Here is a 20948-nt window from a genome sequence, read left to right as displayed (position 1 = left end):
GATCCTGGGTGGTGGCAGCTCCAGCTGTGGATGCTGGCTGCTTGATGAAATGCCTGCATTTGCCCCAGACAAGCACAATCTGCTGCTATCAGGGGAACCTGCCTCAGTGTCCAAACCAGACTTGTGCCATGGGTTATGAGCTGAAGCTGCTGGCACTGTGTGCAGCCCACGAGGGGTTGGTCTCTTCCCCCTTGTCATGCCCCCCAGGCTCTTACCGCTTGTCATCTTTGTACCACTGGAAGTCGGCGGAGGGGACGGCAGAGGCCTCACACAGCAGGATGCCCTTCTGCCCCACCGGCACCCCAGTGCTCTTCGCATCCGAGATGTACGGCGGGTCTGCGGGAAGAGGAGAAACCTGGGGTGAACACCAGCAGCCTTTGGGACTCCTATCTGTCTTGGTTTACAAGACATGTGTTTGCTAGGGAAGGCAGAAAATGCCTCCCTTGGAAAGGAGAATGTAAACTCCCTCCCTCCCTCCCTCTGAATTATTAGAATTGTGAAAGTAAGGGGCTCTCTGGCAAAGATACGGGAATAGGAATTACAGGTCTTTACTAGTATGCATAATAAAGCAAACAACACAAAAACAAACAACAACTACGACACTATCCCTTCCCCTTGCTCCTCAAGATTTCCTTTCTCTCCCTGCACATGGGTAGGAGGCAAAATCATCTTTGAGCCCATTTCTGAGCTCAGGTCCTGCCACTCTGGTGCTGCTATACAGAGGTTTCCAGGTTCATGGGGTTCTCTTCCAAAAACAACAGACCCCCAACTCATAGCTGTTACATGTTCAGCTAATGGAGTGACCAGAGAGGGATTTAGGAAGGTCTTTGCGTATGTCTACACATGAAATATACTGCTTTCTTCCTCTCATTTTTTCTAATAGAGAAAAAAAAAAAAACACCGTTCTATTTACTGCTCACTTCTCTCCTCTCCTCAGAGGTTATCAGCACAGCATCTCTCCATGGGCAGAAAACCCAGGTTGATGGAGACAGCTGAGGAGGAGGTGGTGGAAAAAAATGGAGCTCGAAAAGAAGAGGAAAATAGGGCAAAACACCACCTGCTCAGAAAAACTGCTGCCGCCTGTCTTGCTCTGGGGCCTTTGTGTGCCTCACTTCCAAGAGCCACTCCCTTGTGGGGCAGCATGGTGACCCTCTCCAGCCCCATCCCTGTCCCCTGATGGCCCCAGGGACTCACAGTTGACGGTGACTTTGACTCGCTGGACGACGGGCGCTGAGACATCGTTGGAGGCGCTGCACTCGTACTCTCCCGACTGCTCCCGTGTGATTCCCGTGATCTCCAGGTACTCATCCTCGCTGATGAAGCCCACAGCTGCAGAGGCAGAGAGCCCTGAGTGATGGGGAGGCACAACAAACCCCTGCCCACTGGCTGGTCACCATCTGTGACTGATGGTGATGTCACTCTGCAATAGGACACCCAGCCTGCTGGTCCCAGCCCAGAATGTCCTTGTGCCTGTGCCCCTCCATTCCAAGAAAATCATTGCCAGAAAGATTTCTGCAAACACCGGACTGCTCCAGCAGCTCTGGCCTCACTGAGAGCATCACTTGCTGGAGATAATGTCCTTGAGGTGCTCAGGGTGGGCAAAGTGGGCAAACCTGCCCCCTGCAAAATGACCTGAGCAAACCTCTGCACATCCCCCATGCTGGGAGATACCTCCAGGCTAACTCAGCTCACATAAACACTCTTCTCTAATTTTTCAGCTTCAATTAATTCACAGCAAGTCTATTCCCATTAGTGGTGGTGCCAACACCTCCCTTTAGCTGAAACACCTCATCCCTGTGCCATCCCAGGCTCGTTTCTGGGTGGGCTGCACTTATTCCCCTCTTCCCCATCCAGGCTGCCGTGCAGCTTCTTGTTCCTGTTCAAAGCTGTTTCTTGTTCTTGTTCAAAGCTGGAAAGATGCAATAAATGGCATTTTCTTCATTCTGGCATCTTTCAGCCCCCATTCCTTGCAGGAGCTCTCTTTATTTTGACACACTCCTGGAAAAAATACAGTGCTTGGCTGGCCGGGATTAGGTTGGGGCACAAGACTCCCCAGGTTCTTCCCCCAAACAAGCAGCAAAAATTACTTTTTGCAGTCCCAAAACAGGGACAACTTCTCCCTTTCCTGTTGTTTACATCTCCCCACTGGATCTCCTGCAGCCAGGATGCTGTAATTACCGCACGGAACATCTCCAAGCCCTGTGTCACACTTAATATTCCTATAAATTTTAAACGGTAGTCCTTGGTACATATGTGTGGCAATTGGTGTCATATTTTAATTAGGCTTGCCCTACACCATCTGAAATTAATAATAGCTCGAATTACCAGTGTAATTTATAAATTAACATTGCTGCAGCATTAGGAAATAAATTAGCTCTGGACAGCTGTTTCTGGGAGTGAGTGCCAATGGCAGAGAGGCCAAGCACAGGTCCCTGGTCCCCAGGGGGATGCCATGAGCTCGGCCAGCCCTCACGTCCCACCCGGATACCGCTGTCTGTGCTGGTGTGACCTGATGGCCACAACTCACCGTGCTTGACCGGTCAACCGTGTGTATCCTGCTCCTAACAAATGCATGCAAAATCCACATGTGGGAGGCTCCCAGCCGGGCACACACCGCTGCATCCCACCGGCTGATGCTTTTATGGCATCTCTTCCCACACTGCAGGAGTAGTGTGGTCAGACTCCACCACCCACCACGGAAAGACCCGAGCAGCACTGATGGTGTTCCTGTAATGCCCTGGAACAGCTCAGCACTGTGAGTACCCCAGGCACCTGCCAGGATCCTGCTGCTGCAGTCCCAGGTGCCACTATTGTCATCTCAAACTAGTGCAAATATGCTCAGCTGTGATGGAATCCCACCTTGGCTCTCTCTCCCTGCACCAGACCTTGCAGCTGCCACCTCCACACAGCATCCCCAGGACTTTGCACGTTCACTGCACCCTGAACTGAGGACCCCTTGCATGAACACATACATCCCACCTTTCCAGGCTGACCTAACTGGGAAGGCAGCCCTGTGAGCATTACAAAGGAGTGAAGTGAGTTTTCCTGTTGATGAATTGCTGACATTCTCCAGTGTCCTCAGCCCTGTGCTGAAATTCCCACCCGAGTGGCTGGTGGTGCAAACCGCTGAGCTCATCAGTACTTAGTGCAACTGAAGGGTGAGATATGAAGGCGTTACCCCAAAATCAATATCCTTTAGAGACACAAAAATTACAGCTTTACATCCAGTGGCCCTGCGGCACTGCAAAAAAAAAAAAGCAGAGAGGGGAAAAAAAATTCCTTTTTGTGGCTGACCTAGAATCAGCTTCTCTGTAGCACAGCGCTGCCTGCTGATAAAGTAAGGACACAGCCGGTGGCCTTCAGATGCTCTGTGCACAAATCTGACTCTGGGTTGTGCAAAGGCTCAGATAACACTGCTTCCCAACTTACCAAAGGCCCTTTCCCAAGTTCCAGAGTCGGCTCACACACAGCAAGAATTAGCACTTGCCATAGTCAAGCCATAATTTGTGTGCCTGGTTTCATCAGGGAGCAAAGCACTCGAGCGCATTTTGTTCCCCAGCAAAAGACTTCATTACAGTAACTGCGAGGGTCAGATTTCCACCTGCAAAAGCTCAGAAAATTGGGGGATGAAGGTGTCCTCCGTACCTGTGTTGCACTGAAGTCTGAGATATGTGCACAGTAATCAGCTGATGGAGAGGCAGAGCTTGAAGTTCAGGGACTCAGGGTCTGGCATCTGGGAATTTGGCTACAGCCAAACAGAGCCTGTCCCGGACTGAGACAGGATGCTCTGAGCTGGAGATGACTCCAGTTTCTGTCCTGTGCACAACCTGATGTAAGTCCTGCTCAGATGAAAATAGCATTAGGGATACCATCCCTGCAAGAGGCTCTGGCCCAGGGATGCCTCCTTAGTGCCAGCTACAGCATCTCAAATGTTTAGGTGACATAAAGAGTCCCTGCCCCCTGGTAAAGCAGGTGACGCCAGGTGACTAAGACAACATTCCTTTGCCCTCTCCTATACAAGTGGCTTTGCAGAAAAAACAGATCTGTAAAGCTGTTTCACTCTGTGTGACCACATCCTGGAAGCACCTGGAACTTGGGAATGCTAAGGGCAAGGCTTGACCAGAGCCCTGCAGCTCCAGGAGCCCTGCCAGAGGTACCAGTCCTTCTCTGCCTGAACTGATGGTGGGAACTTTCAAGGCTGCCTCTGCTTGAGCACAATTAGGAGCTGAAATATTGCGGGAATTAATGGAGAGCTCTCTCATCTCCTCAGGAGCTAGAAAACTAGCACAGCCAGCGCCCATCATTATTATTATTATTAATACTAATAATATAATACAGGCTAGAAATGGAATGGCCATGGACGACGCACAAGTGTAATCCTTGCTCATCAGCCAAGGATGATGAACTAACCCAGTGTGAGCCAGGGAGATGGAAAAGCAGAGCCTGAGTCCTTGTGCTTGGTGAGCAGGAGGCTGCACACAGACCACCATGCACTATTTGGGACTTGCCATGCTGATCTCTGTTAAAAGCCTCAGGGAAGGGGAAGTTTAACCATCACGGCAGTGGAGGAGCCACAGAGGCGAGGTCCTGGTGTGGCACGGAGCACCAAGGCAACCCAACAGATGGCCAAGCTGTGCTTGGGGTTCCACACAGCATGGATGCGATGAGGTGTGGGCAAATGCCTCCTGCATCCATATTCCTCCCTCCATGCCCTTCTCCTTTCATCACTTCTCCTCGCTTTCCCATCCTGACTCATCTCCCTTCTGACTCCTCCTCCCCATTTGCTTCCATTGAGCCTCTGACAAGATAATAGCTCACCAGAAAGTGAACACATGTTCCCAAATTAATTACATGCCACTGTCCCCTGGCTCACTGTTGCAGCCATGTTCAGGTCTCTAGGACACTCCTCACAGCTTTCCCTGGCTGAAGGCTGCCTGTGATGCCACTGAAAAACCTTCCTTGGAGCACTTCCCAGTGTCCATACAAACTCCCTGCACCTCAGATCAAGCTGAGCCAGCCCAGCTGCCCAGGGCTGCAAGATTTTCACCTCTACAGCCCAAAGGCACAACCTCAATAGTGGTCCCACAACACGTTTGGTCTCTGGGTGGTCAAAATCCCACCAGTGATCTCGAAGCACTGCCCTCTACACTGTGCTGCTGCATTTTCCAGGCACTGATCCCAGTGGCCAGGGTGAGCCAAAGAAAGAGAATATTTTATGGAGATAATTTTATTAAAATGTTTACAACAATGCAGATATTGACATCTCGCTTCAATCAATAGCACAATTTATTGTCCTTCAAGGTGAACATTAAGCCAAGCTGCCCATTAGTCAATATTTACCTCCAAGGTCTATAAATCTTTATACGGGCTTCAGCGGATGTTGACAGCAGCTGATTCCAGATAAGTAAAAGTAAGAGCGTGAAACATTGCTCCTTTTGGAGGTGAAATAGTAACTAGTTAATTACAGTCCCTACAGCAATTCTCAACTATCAATTTATGGCTACTTCTGGCAATAAAAATTAACATCGTGCAGACTCCCGGCTCCGAGTGACGCACTAAACCCGAGAGCCATATATTTCAAACGTCACCCCAATGCGGTGCTGATGGCCATCCTATAACAGTTTATGGTAAATAAATAAAACACACAAAGGTAATAAGAGAATTGTTGGCACCCGAGACCTGCCTCACCTCTCCTTCATGCAGCAGTGAGAGGAAAAGCGCTGCTGGGATGGGAGATTTAGCAGAATCAGAGCAGAAGGGGAAGGAGGTGGAGAAAGGAACCACCACAAAACCCTCTCAAAGGAGGCAGGACACAGCCCCAGGTGGGTGGTTAAACAAGAACTAAGGCTGCCTCCAGTACATGCCACAGCCAAACTGGGGGATGCACCTGCTTCACCTCTTATTAACCACTATTACTCTCTCCTGATGGCTCGTTAACACATAAGGAACAAAGTTCAGGCATTTCTGAAATTCCCTTCCCCATTTTTGTTTGATCAGGTGAATGACCCCAGCTAGGGCAGCTTCTCCTCCATGCACCCCCTCTTTTCAGTCCCCCTGTGCCAGCTTGAAGCTGCCATGCTCCAGTGGACAAAGATTAGGGATAATTAACCTGCTGGAAACCATCCAGAGCAATCATTCAAAAAATGATTTTTTTTAAGATTACCCTATCGACCCAGAAAAACTCCTCTCCTCCTCTTGCGAGTATTGCATCCCTGAACCGCAGGCTCAAGCCCATTTCTATCTATGACCCCCCCTTAGCTGAGCAATCCACTTAGGAAGCACACCTACATGAGGTACGGGGTCCACACCTCCTGTTCTTCATGTTCACAAGTCTTCAGAAGCTGGACCGTCTCCCCAGAAACGGGCACACAGCATATCAGAGTCTGTGTCGTGCTTACACGGGGCCAAGCCACTGTTTTTGAAGTTTCTTGATGACAAGGAAGGAAATCTCTCCTCTGACATGCTTTTCCATGTTAATTAGCATGTTTCCACGGCCTGATGTTGTGCGAAGCCCCAGGGGATGCTGCACTCGCTGCCTGGCACTGCACGGTGCTTAGGGGATGTGGGAACTTGGCAGGAGCTCACTCCACTGCCGCAGTCTGAGGTTCCTCCTCATCCTCATGCCCCAGGGGTGGCAACCATCACCAGCTGTGTCTGGTGTCACCAAACAGAGAGAAAACATCATGTTTTCCTCACTCAGACCCTTTATTACCTTGGATTTGAGGAATTCTCACAGCCAGTTTTGCTCCTTGTGCATGGCAGCACAGGCTTTGAAGGAGAGGGGTGGCCATAAAATCCTTGACATAAAGTCCTTCTCCTCCACTAGTATCAGTGTCCCCTCCTCCCTGGGGCTGTGGGAGCCTCTCCTTGCCTGTGGCCATACAGTGCTGTGGCTTTTCTTCCCCTTCCAACTTTTTGGGGCATAGGTGAACTGAGGGTGCCTTGAGTTTTGTTCCAAGACACAAGGGAGGACCCACCCAGGCCTCATTTTGTGCTGACATGAGCACAGCTGACTATTTCTAAAGGGCCCATCTCTGGCTGCCCGTGACGACAGGGTCAGGACACGCAGATTTTGACAGGCACATTCCAACATGGAGCCATCACAAAGGCAGGAAAGGCACGTTCTTCAACTTCCTGCTCAATGCAGAGCCAGAGCTAAGACAGCACCCACATCTGTGGTTCCGTTTGCTCAGTGCATCCCTGAGATCATCCTTGGGGCTCATATCTCACACAACAACTCTGATATTTACTATTAGGTGAGCACATGCCACACATCTCTCTAGTCACAGGGACAGGTGACCTGCAGAGACCTTCCAGATGCCACCGCATCTCCTGGTCACTCAGCCTGTGGTCACAATAAATGTCAATTTATTGGCATTAACTCCAGGGACAGCAAAAGCAAGGCACTGGGGCCCTGAGCAACCTGGTCTAGCGGAAGGTGACCCTGCCCATGTCAGAGTGTAAGAAATAAGATGGTCTTCAAGGTCCCTTCCAACCCAAACCAGTCTCTGACTCCCTGCTGTGCCCTTCCCACAGTGCTCCGGGGACACCTGCCCACTCTGCTCACCCCACCGATGCTATGCAGAGCTGCCAAGTTGCCTGAGCCATCCATTATAGCACCATTGTGAAGAGTTTTTAGCTTAAAAGTCCTTGAAAGTTTCCCACTGTGACTCGTTAAACAAGATCTTTTTCACTTTCCCTCTATTCTCTGCTAACAATATTTATACTCATTTCTTTTATTGAAATCTATCTGCCGCCTGTTCTATTAAAGCCACCTGAGTGGCAGCTCCTATTCTCTAGGAGCCTGCAGCCCATCTATTCTCCAGACAATGAGGTACAAGCAGTCTATCTTCTATTGTGCTTCCTGGCCTTCGGCTCTCAAATCTTCCATCTCAAAAAGGCATGTCAGAGACGCCTCCATGCAAAAGACTGGAATCCCGGGTTGTGGGGGCTTCCCAGTGTTGGCCGGGCTTGCTGCCCTCCTTCTCTGGGTGAGCACCTCCAGGGAGATGCTGCTGTGGCACCTGTGATCCCTCAGGGATGCGTCTCCCCTGTCCCTGCACATCCTTAGTGTGGATTGTGGCATCAGCCGCCGCACGGCTCGCTGCTGCTGAGGTTTTTGCACGTCTCAGACAACTTATTTGTTACCAGGAATAAAAGAGGAGCATTAAACCTTTTGTTTGCAAGAAGTAGTTCCTTGGGAAATAAATGGATTATGGAAATTAATATTTAAAGAAACAAAACAAAACAACTCAGGGACCAACCACCCTTGAACGAGGCTCTAACTCAGGAGTAAATGAGTCGAATAAAGAATGAGCTCTTTTATTTCAGTGAGAGGGAAAGCTCAGAGGCAGCTCAAGGCTCAGCAAAGTGGCAGTGACTGTCTTCAGCCTCTCCCAGCCTCTGCCTCCTCCTGGCGTGATGGTAAGGACACTGGCCTCCAGGAAAAGGTCCAGAGGGCATGTGTCACCCTGTTAGAGCAAATTAGCAATGGCTACAGCTCACAAAGAGCTTAAACAGCATCAGATTTGCAGCAAAGAAGGGTGCAGGGCTCATCAGAGGGCTGCTGTTCTTAATGACACCCACCCATTATCACCAGCATTAGCTGGATCCCTTTCTCCTTGGCCCTGGAAAAGCAAGGGTGACCCTTGTGGTGACACTGGGAGGGACTGATACTTGGCAGAAGCTGTGACTGGCATGGAGCCACTTCCCATGGAGGTTTTCTGCCTCCTTGCAGAAACAAATGCAAAAGGTACATGAAAATCAATGTCGAGGCTCCCACAGAGCCAAGCCTTCTCCAGAGAGCTGCTGAGGAGACAGCATCTCCCAGCAGCTCCTGCCTGAGCACCAACACTGCTCCTGGCACCACTCTTCCTGCCATGGTCTCTTCCACAGCCCAGAGCATCCAAAACTCCTCTCTCCTTCCTTTCCTTACCCCTCCTTCCTTCCCGTGTTTTTTTCCCCGCAGCTGCTTCCAAGGTGAGAAAGGACAGCGTTGCTGGAATGAAAGATTCTCCTGCATGCCCTCTCCCAGCAGCGGCCCTAATTCATTTTTCATGGCCCCTTGCAGTGACAAAAGCCGCTGCTTCTCTCTTGTAAGCGTGCACCATGCAATAAGTCAAAGCTGATGTGCATTTTCCCCCTGGGTGCCGAAGCTGTGCTTTTGATTTAATTTGTCCTGTTGTTTGGCGCTCAGCCTTTGCCAGTGAGTTCCTCTGAAAAGGTGGGAAGTAGGGCCCCATCCATGTGGAGGGGCTGCCTAACAGATGGGGTACAGTGGGTAGTGGTTAAATAATTTGTTGCAATGCTACCAAGACGTTGGAGAGCGACAGATGCTGCTGGAGAAAATTGCTCAAACACGCATCCTGTTTGTGGGAACGCTGCTCCTCCATTAAATCCTGTCGCAACTTGGCTCCTCTGGAGCTCATCCCATTTCTGGCAGCTTCCTCGCTGGCTCTAGGAGAAGCTGTGGTGCACAGGGCTTAGCGAGGACAGCAAGAACCAAGGTTGCTCCTGCCTGTTTATCTGCAGGTGCTTTGCAAAGAACCCAAAAAAATTCCATGGGAGATCCACCACATCCCTTCCCAACAACTCCATGTGACTACATTGCTGTGCAGGAGAAAGCATTCCCAACCCTGCCAAACTCGAGGCACCCTGCTTTCCTCTGGATTTGTGTGAAAAAGAGCTGCTGGCAGCCAGGACTGAAGGGTCCCTCTGGCTGGAAATTTAAACCCCAAGGCTTTCTCCACAGGACAAGCTCTTAAGAAGCAATTGCAATGCAAAGCGTTAAATGGCTGTAACCTCGGTTAAGCCGTATTTCAGCCGCATTAGGGAAATATCCCTCAGATGGGAAGCAAGTGGCATAATGGCATTAGAGTAAAAAAATAAGCATCAAGTGCCGGCTAAATCCATCCCCAGTGCTGGCAAGAAGTCATGGGGCTCTGGGAAACTTTGCCTTCTCCACGCAAATCGCAGCAGGCAGCTCATGGCAAGCCTGGACTCTGTGGCTGCCACAATTTTCTGCAAATGGGGGATGTTTTCCATCCCTCTTTTTCTCCTGGGACCCCCTGACCACTCTTCACCCCCCAGAGTCATCTGAATCATGGCAGGGTGAGACTCACTGTCGCCTCTCCATCATCTTTATCCCGTCTTTATTTTTTCAGACACGCTATTTTCCAGCCCAGTGGCCTTGCTCTGTCCCTTGTGTTTTATGGCACTGATGTCTCCATTTCTGCAGGATCACTCACAATATTGTAGCTTATTGAGAGAAGCCAGGGAATTGCAGGGGTGATGAGTTGGATGGGTTTGGGGCTCTGGGGGGCTGGTGAGGATGCCCTGAGCCTGGGGAAGGGGGATGGAGTGGTTGTGACAGGAATTTCAGGGATATGTGGTGCTGGGTGGCTGAGACTGGGGGACTGGAGGCTGGGCTGAGCCCCTTCCTTGGAGCCCATCAACCCCTCCTCAGGCCTCTGTGAAGGTATTGGCCCTGCTACAGGAGCTGGGAGGGCAGCGAGAGGCATTGCTCTGCAAGGGAAATGCCATTTTAAATAACAGCAGTGTGTCACAGGAAGGGGAAAAACCCATGGGCTACAGCATTGCTCTGGCTTTAAATTATACCGTAGGAGAATAAAAATAAAAGAGAGGAAGACAGAGAGAGAGGCCAGGAGGAAAAAGAATTGCCATTGTTTTACCAAGCAGATGGGAAAGTTCAGGGGATCAGAAAAAGACTATTATTATCTTGACTCAACCGAGAGAAGATGGGAAAGTTCGAGGCATTTTTTTTCCCTGCAGTGAGGAATGCTGTGGCTGAAGTAATTTCAGCAAAGAGTCGGAAGGAAACGATGCCATCGGCTTGGGGCAGCGCCCAAGTTACCCCCACAGCCTGGGCATGCCACCATGATTTGCTTTTTTGTCCCCTTTCCCAGCAGTGACACAACATCCTGTGCTTCTATTGCAAGGCCAGGGAGGGGTAACCAGGGTACACCTCTCTCACCACCTCCAGCTGCAGCAACGTGCCAGATGTACCGCCAGATGTGCCCACTGCCAGTGGCACTGCAGCTGTGGGCACTCCTCCATGGCACTGCAGGTCCCACCACCTTCCCAGCCTTGGGGCATGACCACCTGCCACAACTACCCAAATTTCTGTTTCCTTGTCCCAGAAACCCATTGCTTGGCTACAAGCCATTAAATACCCTAAATACACAACAAATTTCCTGCTGGCTGTTTAACATGAGCAGAATGTGATTTTTTTTTCTCCCCAAATTCATGTGAAAAGCCTTTTTTCTGTGTCTGCAATGGTGTTACAGCTCCGTGGCTGTAGCTTCACTGCTGTTCTCCAGCTTGGTAGGGGGCAGCTGAGCCACTCTGGCTCTCCAGCACGTTCCAGCTCCTTGCCCTTACAAGCACAGCAGCATTTCTCAGCCTCACCAGAGACAAGGAGATTCTTTTTCTACCCATATTCAGGCCAGGGGAAGGGCACAGCCTCGAGGCCCATGGCAGTGACTGAGCACAGACATCAATAACTGATTTACAAACTGGGGCAGACACTGGTGCAGCATCTTCCCTGACAAGTGTCAAGGTGATAGGACAGGGAAACGAGGAGGTGAGTGTAGGTCAGTCCTGTCAGAGCATCCTTCACCCACCACATCCCTACTTAAAGCCTCTTTGCCACTCAGTTTACTCCCTTTCCCCTCTATCCTCACTTCCTCTCCTCCTCTTTTCCCTCTTCCTCCCTCTGCCACACAGTCTTTCCCTCAGTCTCCCCACTTTTCCTTGTCACCTTTCCTTCCCTACACCCACTTCTCTGCTGCAACCCTAGGACACAGAGAGGGGCTGGCAACCTGCCCTACTTAATCCCAGGGCCACTGAGTCCTTGGGCACTTAATATTCACGACAGAGAGAAACATTTCATGGCGAATTGGACGCACATTCAACTGGAAATGGAAATTTTATGACTCTTCTCACTCCACGCAGCAGATTACACCAGCTGAGAAAACATGGAAGCAAATGAACAACCTGTGAACTGTAAAGTATATTAATAATGAAATCACAGCCCGGGAAATGAAGGCTTTATTCTGTTTATATTCTGCTCCATTAATGGAGAGTGCTCGCAGTAGCTCCACCCCATTAGCTGGCAACCTGTGCTCCAGGAAGAGTGCAAGGATGGTGGGGGAATGGTGGCACAGGGCAAAAACCTCCTTCCCACTGGGAACTTTGGCTCAAAGCATTTCCTTGTGCTGCCTCCATCTATGGACAGTGGGGGTGGGTGAACATCGGGGTTATTTTTGGTGCCCTACCCCATGCAAGCTTGGGAACAAAGTTATAAGGCAAGGAATGGAGCGAATGGTGATGCCAGGAAAAAAAAAAAAAAGAACACATTTGGGTGGAAATCAGCTCCAACACCAGAAGGATCCACCCAGCAAGGAACTGGCACTGGGAAAACCATCCACAGAGAGCCTTATGTGCTTTCTCCTTGGGCTGCTCATTCCCATCTCCTGCCTGCTGCGTTTGAGCAACCCCACCTCTCCAGCATCCTTCCCACCCCTCATCACCACATCCCATTTCTCCAGGGATGGAAGTACTTGTGCACCCACAGCCCCAAAGCCCTGTTGATGGCCACGAACTGAGCCAGGCCAGCAGGGCTTGTGCAAATAAATATTTCAGTGCTGTTACCCAGCACACAGCCCTGTCCTTGGCTCAGCAGACCTGGGCCACATGTGACACAGCCCAGCCAGGCTCTCTCCTTCCTGAAAACAACAGCAGCAGCTTATGCAAAGCACATCACGGGAGCTAAAAGGAGCCAGAGCAGAGTTTTCTATAGCTGGAGCGACCTGGTGTTGACAGAATGGGGACGCATATCCACTGCTCAGATTTTTATAATAATACCTCGGGGGAGTCGCTGGCAAAGTTTGGCCCAAATATAATTAGTTTGCACAGCTATTAGGGGCTGATAAAAGGTTTTAATTTGCGTGGAGATCTCTGGAATCTCAGACACTCCTGTCCCTTGCTCTTCCCCAGGCCAGCTGAATGAAAGGAGAGTCCCAGGCAGGGAGTGACACAAAGCCACACATTTATCGGGGAAGTAGGGAGTTGTGTTCAGCAGCAAAGAAGAGATGGAAAATCCAACAAGCTGACATTGCTGGTGTGTTGGGCTTTGTCTGCTTTGTCCCACCACGCCATTAACATATCCTGTTCTTCCTGCAGGGAGATGCCATGCAGAGCACAGATCAGGGCATTTGCAACTCCTCAGTGGATCTCAACTCTGTGGGAAAGGTGGTCAAGGACCAAGGGAATAAGACACAGGATAAAATTTCGAGGTGCAGGCAGGGGGCTTCCTGGTTTTGCCCCCTATTAGAGCAGCAGGCAGCTGCTTCCCCAAACTGTGATGAGGAGCAGATCCCTCTCTGCCTCTGGCAAACTGGGAAAGTGTGACATTGCAAAGCTACATTTAGGGAATGTCTTGAAATCAAGAGGGTTTCTTCCCACCCTTTTCTTAAAGGAAAGACATTGCCTCATTTGTAGCTGGAAGGGGTCTTGTTATTTTTGTACCAAGATGCATATTTTAGAGGTAGCTATGCCAAATATGCAAAATCAGCTCCGAGAGTTCATTTCCACCATGCAGGGAACCAAAAATATTACTTTTATACACATAAAAGTACATAATCTTCCCATTGCTTTGAACAAGCAGGAGGAGCTAGGATGCATCAGGAAGGGAAATGCTAAAAGAAGATCCCCACATGTCACGCTAACCAAGTTTTAGTCATTCCTTGGCAAAAGAACAACCTGGAGACCATGACATGATTCCACCAGATTCTGTCTCCTGGGCCAGATCCCTCCCCCACGGGAGCTGATGGGGAAGCTGCTGGCACTCAACAGGCTGAATATTTCCCCTGATCCCTGTCAGGATCCTGTTGGTGGTCATATGGGTCCACACTGTTCTCAAGCAACCCATGGCAATGCCAGTGGCCTCCATCACCACAACCACATAAAAAAACAGCGTCCATCCCAAAGTTCTGCTTCTCCATGGCCACTTCACAGAAACATTTATTTCTCCTATTTGTATACCCTACATGATACAAGCAGAGCTGGACCACTGCTGACCCTCTGCCCAGCTGCTCCGTCTGGCACACGTTGATTAAAGGAGTATCAAAAGTGGTGGCAGATTTACAGGTTAACAATGATTTAGTGGAGAGCACCGCAGCCAAATTAATGCCAGCCATAATGTAGTTTACCTCATTAAACAATGCACACCAAGATCCTGTCTGTTGTAAAACAATTGGTCTCTGAAGCCTAGTGTTCATCTTCCAGGGTTGCTGGGAGATAATAAATGGGTAATATTCCGGCGATAATGGTAATGGAGTCACGGCTCAGAGCTAATATTATGGCAAAGCAGTAATTATTTCAACAGTAAACAAGGGGACGGTTGAGCTGCCAACAGGATTGGAGCCAGTTGAAATGCTCCAGTTAAAACAGTGGAGCCCAGGCCTCTAGGAAGGAGGATCAGGTGCTTGGCCATCAAGTGTGTCAGTTGAACCTCTGTTGAGTTACCCAGACACCGAAAGACAGGAGGGACACACGCAGTAAAGTGAGGTGGGACAGCATGTACAACATGTTGGCCATCCCAACCCATCCCATCCAAACCCATCCCAATTCATCCCATCCCATCCCATCTCAAGCTGGCAGCTCAGGCTGGGCTCTGTGCTCCATCACACAGCAGGAGCACTCACTTCCCTTCTTCGACACACCACTCATGTTGGCTCAAAGCAAATCTCCAAAGCAGAAAAGAGGCAGAGCAGAGACACAAGACCCGGGATGAACACAGAAGGAGTCTTACACGAACCATCTGCTCCCTCTGAGAGGTATTTCCCTGCTAAAAGGGCCAGGAGAGGACACGGCTCTCTGGTCTTCCATTAATGAGGTGATGTGAGGACAGGCTAATGGGAGCAGATCACAGCATGTGCAGCTGACTGGGGAGGAACAAGGCAGCACAGAAGCAGGCAGAGATTTTCCCACCCAAGTGGATCCCCCTTCTCCCTGTGCCTCTCAGCTGGGCTCCAAATCTGATTTCCAACCTATAAATATCCTCTGTCTCCTCTCCAGGGAGGATGAAGATGGCAGGCAATGTGCTTAATGGACAAACCTCTGAGACAGGAGGATGCCTCCCCTTCCCAGGGACAAGCACCTCTTCAAGCTGGATATTTTTTGCAGATGTTTGTCCTCCTTGCCAAGAGCCAGAGAGAATCAATATATCCAAATATACCAGACTTCTCCCAGAGTCCCTTTGCTGGTTTGCTGCTGATGTATAGACAGATGATCTCATGAGACCTCTGCCACATCAGGCCACCGTGTCTCATCTATCTTAAGTGCGTATACGAGCTGTGATTACTGCTGTGTCTGAGTGCCTCACGTCTGGAATGTGTTTACCCTCCTGCAGTTCTGTGAGACAAGGGACTGCGATTGTTCCTCTTCCAGGGAGGCCACGGAGGTTAAACGGGCTGATCATGGGGGATATCCTGGATGTGGCCACATTAGGATCCTCCAGGCATCTCCCCAGTCTCTGCCTTGTAGCACTGAGGCATCACCTGCCCCACAAATGACAGCTCGGGCTCAGCTCAGGACTCCAGCTCTGCACAGGATCCAGCTTTCAGCACCCAGCTTAATCCTGAGATTAATGAGGGATTCCCACCACATAGACCTCTCGATCAGACCTCTTACAAGTAAATACACCATCAGCCAAACCATAATGTTTTCCTATCCTGGCAGCCACTGTCTTAAGCCTAACACCAGAATCCATCATACTACAGCAATAATCAAAAAGCAATTAGATAAAACCATGGCAGAAAAGTCCATCAAGGGTCATTAAGGATGCCGACTTGGATGCAGCCTCTGGCTCGGGATGTCTGTGTGTGGCAGAGTGGTGCTGGATGAGCCAGTGGAGGGATCTGCATGCACACACCCAGTTTTACACCCTTTCCTTGTGCCTCTGGCCCTGCCATGGCACGATAACCCCACTTGTCTGCCCACACAGCCCTTTTCATCATTATTGCTAAACTGTTGCCTGCTCCTCCTGGGACAGAGGCTGCTGAGCCTTCATTCCTCCTGGAAGATCCTTCACTTCAATTCCTTGGCACATTTCCCAATCTTAATGGGAGGCATGACTAGTTTTGTGTCTGCAGCACAGATAAATATCCCCTGGATAGCTCAACGTGGTGCCACTCTCTCTGCCAGTGCCTTGGCGTCACCCTGAGCCTGGTGGCCCGGCGCGCTGTGCTTTTTCCCAGCCAAGAAATCTCAGCCTTCATCCACCGAGAGATGAAAACTGGCCTGACAATATGACAATCGCCATGACAACATCAGTTATCCCCCAAAAATAAATAAAAAGCCCAGTAACTATGGAAACACCTGAGTGACCAAAACCAGGCTATAACTAGAAGACCTCGCCGCAGTTTACAGAGAGCATTGGCACCGCGAGGCTGGGGACTCTAATCCAGCCAAAGCCTTGGAAACACAGACGTGCTCTGCACCTAAGGGTGCAAAATGGATATTTATGGGCACACACAGTGCTTCCTTTCAGACCTCTGAGTCCAGGTCTCTGCAACTTCTACCTCCTCTGGGCACATGCTGCTGCCTTCATGCCAGGTGTTATATCCAGGCCACTGTTATCTATGTAATTCTCTCCCTCTTTGCCTCCTTTGCTATCTCCTTTCACCCCCAAGATGCCTCTCTTAATTGCTGTCCCAAGGGTCTGGGTCCCTCAGGGGTGACAAGAAGGGATGGAGCTTCCCCATCCCATGCCAGATCTTGGTACCTCACAGCAGTTTCAGAGAGCTGAGTTTTGAAGCCCCAGTGCCTGGCAGCTCTGCTGGTACTTGTGATACCAGCTGGAGCATCCAAGCCCAGGACAGAGCCTCAAAGCTTTTAAGCCTCCTCTGTTGAGGCAGAGGAAGCTGTGATTCCAGCAGCTTCACTTCTTTTTCCACTTCAGTCTGTTCATCTCCATTAACAGGAGTTGCTGTGAGTTAATACAGCATTACTGGGAGGAGAAATAAAATAAGACAGAGAGAAGTGAGGCAGAGGGACAGAAGGCAGACTGTATCACACCTTATTTGGGCTGGCCACAGGCTCACAAAACACTTCTCCAGAGCCAGCAGCCCGCTTTTGTTCATGCAGGAGGATGAGGATGGGCACAGGTAGGACCAAGGTCTGAGAACTGATGGAGGCACCAACAGGGCCAGCACGCCTGCGTTTCACAAAATATGAAGCAGAAAACTCTCTTGCTCAGGTTCACCGAGCTCTTGAGTTATACCATGAATTTGGTCTCCTCATCCCAGCTGCAGGAACTCCTCCAGCCCCCAAACCAAAGAGAGCTTCCAAAATGGGCTTCACAACTGCTAGAACATGGCAACAGCTGCAGGCAGGCAAGTTCAGCAGAGTTTACCAGCCCAAGCCACTGAATGCAAATTCATTGGAGCAGAGACAGAAGAGCTAAGCAGTCAGAGGAGCCTGGAGTGGCTGGCAAAGGGTCTCAAGTGAGATCAGTCACTGGTGAGCTGGGCTGCTCTCGGTGTGCATCCCCTGAAAGGCCTGCCCATGCACTCCCTGGTGAGCAAACACTCTTCTTTGCTCCATTTCCCACCAAGCGGTGCACTGCGTGCTCACAGGTGCCAAGGAAATCATAAAACCTGTGAAGTGCCTTTGCACAGAGCAGCACTCACCAGTGTCAGCTCGGGGAACGGTCCTTCAGCTCCTGGTGCGGCTGTGCCTGGCACACAAAGTGCTGGCACAGCCTGTCCCGAGCAGCACTGCTGAGAGCCACTTCCCCACCACTGTGTGAACCCTTAAATTATGCACCAGCATTCTCTCAAACAATTCTCCCTCATCCCTTTTCTCCACCACTTCAAGCGAGATGGAGGAAGATGGTGAGAAGGAACAGGAGGCAGCTTGCTCGAGACTTCCCATGGGATGAGTAGAACAACAACCAAGAGGGGCCAGCAGCAAGCTTTGGGTATTGCTTGCCCCTGGCACTCTGAATTAGAATGTATCCTACATCCCAGATCTGCTAAAGCACCTCTGCATTTTCTCTGGCTCTCATTTCAGTCCTCACACTTCTGATCTTCATCTTTTCTGTGTGTGGTGAATGCAAATTGGAGAAGTAGAGGTTCCCCTCAGTGGCTTGGCAGACCTAGAAACAGAGGAGCTGCCCATGGAGATGGGCAGCCATAGAAGTTGTCGTGGGCCACCTCTGGGCTCATCACCCTCCATCAGCAGGAGACCAGGCCCTGGTAAATCTCTGTGATCATTTGTTCCCTTTGAGTTTTGAAAGCAGAATGCCTAATCATGGCCAAAATCAGGAAAGAGCTGCTGCTGCAAATTACACAGCGCCACAGGTAATTTCTGATTAGCTCACTCTTCCTCTCCTGGTGCATCCTCAGTTTCCATAGCAGCTAAGTCCTAAGTAAAATGGAAACATCTGGTTCAAGCGCATGTAAAGATTCCCTGGGGAAAAAAACCTGCTGGATGGCAGCAAACACAGAAAATAGCCCCTGTGAAAGACAGAGGCATCAGGAGCTGGGAGCCTGGTTAGGACAGGATGGATGGCATGTGGGAGAAGGTAGAAAGGGGCACATGAGTGGGAGACAAGGGTTCTGGGGAGCAGGAGGGGATGTAGGAAGGAGAGTGGGGCTGTAGGAAAACAAGATGCTTGTGAAAAACAGGTACTGAGGAGGCTGAGCAAAACAAAAATATGTTGTCAGGGTAGACAAGGGGAAGAGTAGGAAGAAGAGGCTTCAAGATGGGATCACATGGACTGCCTCAACCATAAATGCTGCCTGATGGTGACACACAGTGACAGCAACTTTGATTCCATAGAGAGATGCTCAGGGATGGGGAGGAGCACATGGATCCATGCACAGACCCTGACCAAAGCCACCAGCTCAGAAGCTGGACCACCTACAGTGGATAAGCCAAGATATGCCCTGGGGGAATGGCTTGTAGAGACTCCTGTCAAGGGAAGGGGCTGAGATGCCGCCAACTCAGCTCGCTCTGCCTGAGCTTGGCAGAGTGATGGATCTGGCCCAGCCATTCGCTCCAGCACAGACAAATAGCAAAAAATCAATGGAGCTGCAGCGAGACACTGCAGTCCTCATCAGGAGCTGAGCAGGGAGAGCAGCCACGGCGCCATCCGCCACTGCCGCCCCTGCGTCGGCTCCTTCAGCTGCCGGACAGCCTGACCAGGCTTCCCCCAGGAGAGCTTGAGGCAGTTGTCTGGAACAACAGCCCACGTTGGTAAAACCTCAGGGGAAACACGACTGTGAGGCGGAACTGAAGCGCGTAGACAAGATTAGAGGATCAGAGCCAGGCATTGCCGCTTGGCCGCACGGCTCATCCCACCCAGAGCCTCTGGATCTCACCCCCAGCTCACCCACGAGAACCTCGCAACCGCCTGGGAATAACAGGGCAGCAAAATGCAAAACAAGTGCCAAAAAGCAGCTGGGAAAGGGGGTTGAAATTATACGGTCCTGCACGCCTGGGAATTTGCTTCCCAGCAGTCACACCCACACAGTTCTGCTGAGGGTTTGCTTACCAATTAACAAGGCCACCAATTAATGCTTCATGTGTTTTCCTGCTCATTTGCACTATTTACAATCCTCCTTTGAAGCAACCTGTAAGAATTGCCTGAAAAATTTTCGAAACATGGCCAGACAAGCACATTCAATGTGCAATGAGAGTGCCCCATGCAGGATCTCCATGATCCTTGTGTGTCCCTTCCAACAGAGAGTATTCCCTGATTCTATAAATCTCTAAGCACAACAACCCCAACCTGGCACCTACAGCCAGTCCTCCACAAGACTAAAACCATCAGCTCCTCTTCCAGACCAGCAGGATGGATGTTGCTCCACCAAAGTCACCAAGTCCTGTGTTGAGTCACACCTTTTTATCTTTTTGGTGCATCTCACCTTCTCCTGGCAACAGAACGAGCCACCGACCCCTCCCCAGCCACAAAAAACGTGCTGTGTCCTTCCCAAAATATTTCTGGTAATGTTTGGTTCTTACCTTTGGGTGAGATGTGTCTCCAGGTGATTGTTGGGTCTGGCCTGCCCGTGGCTATGCAGGTGAGGCTGACGTTGCCGCCCTCGTTGATGGAGATGTCAGAAGAGATCTCGGTGATTTTTGGAGACACTGCAATAAAGCAAAGAGGAGAAGGAAAATGAAACTGCTTCTGCTTCAACTCAAATCTTAGACTGTGGGTGAAGGAGGCTGAATTTCCATCCTCCCTCTGCTTTGACAATTTTTGCAGTTGCCCATCAGTCTCATCTGACTTGGCAGGAACAAACAGGGAAAAGAGGGGGCAGAGAAGACACAGCTGAAGTGGGAAGAAACTGTAGCCAGAGGGGATTCAGTCATTTTAGGGAGACTCGAGAAACTCCTCCGTGGTGTGAGACAGTACTTCTTCCTACCCCACTTCCAGCATTTCTTGTGTTCTCCTAGCCATGACAAACCCTTCCCAGTAGAGCTGCATCTTCCTGAGGAAACACGAGTCACCCCTTCAAACTCCTGCAGCTTTTCATGCGGCTGTGCAGGCTTTCTGCCAGGCCCTTGTGAGTACAGGAGCACCAAGAGGAGCTGGGCATGCGGAGAGAGTCTGCTGAGGAGCTCTAAGGTCCACCACCCTGCAAAGGGAGCGAAATTCTTCGGGGATGAAAGCCACCCCCTGCATTGGCACTGCCACCCAGAGCGTGCAGGAGTCAGATACAGGGGGTGCAGGCCCCAGGAGGGGACACAGGTACAGGATGGGGGTGATGAGGAGAGGGCTGGGAAGGGATGAGGAGGAAGCAGGGAGCACTCAGATCCTGCTGCTGCTGCATGAGCAGAGGACATGATGTGGCTGCTAGGGAGGGCTGGGAGATCTTCTGGTGGGGGTGTAGGAGGGAAAACCATCAGCTGCTGTT

The 20948-nt window shown here is 50.5% G+C and overlaps 1 protein-coding gene across 3 annotated transcripts in view; it reads right to left on the bottom strand.

The window, feature by feature from the left end:
* The window catches only part of LOC121360640 (protein CEPU-1), a 356251-nt gene that overhangs the window by 7472 nt on the left and 327831 nt on the right, over positions 1-20948 (bottom strand). For all 3 annotated transcript variants that reach the window (XM_041480639.1, XM_041480638.1, XM_041480640.1), the window contains 3 exons: positions 20053-20178; positions 1195-1329; positions 216-336 (listed from right to left, as the gene is read on the bottom strand). In XM_041480639.1, coding sequence (XP_041336573.1) covers positions 216-336; positions 1195-1329; positions 20053-20178 — 382 coding nt within the window. The remainder of the gene's footprint in view (positions 1-215; positions 337-1194; positions 1330-20052; positions 20179-20948) is intronic.

The sequence above is a fragment of the Pyrgilauda ruficollis genome, unplaced genomic scaffold (assembly GCF_017590135.1).
Source record: "Pyrgilauda ruficollis isolate IOZ18807 unplaced genomic scaffold, ASM1759013v1 scaffold52, whole genome shotgun sequence".
Lineage (NCBI taxonomy): Eukaryota > Metazoa > Chordata > Aves > Passeriformes > Passeridae > Pyrgilauda > Pyrgilauda ruficollis.
This window is presented reverse-complemented; position numbering and strand designations above follow the sequence as displayed.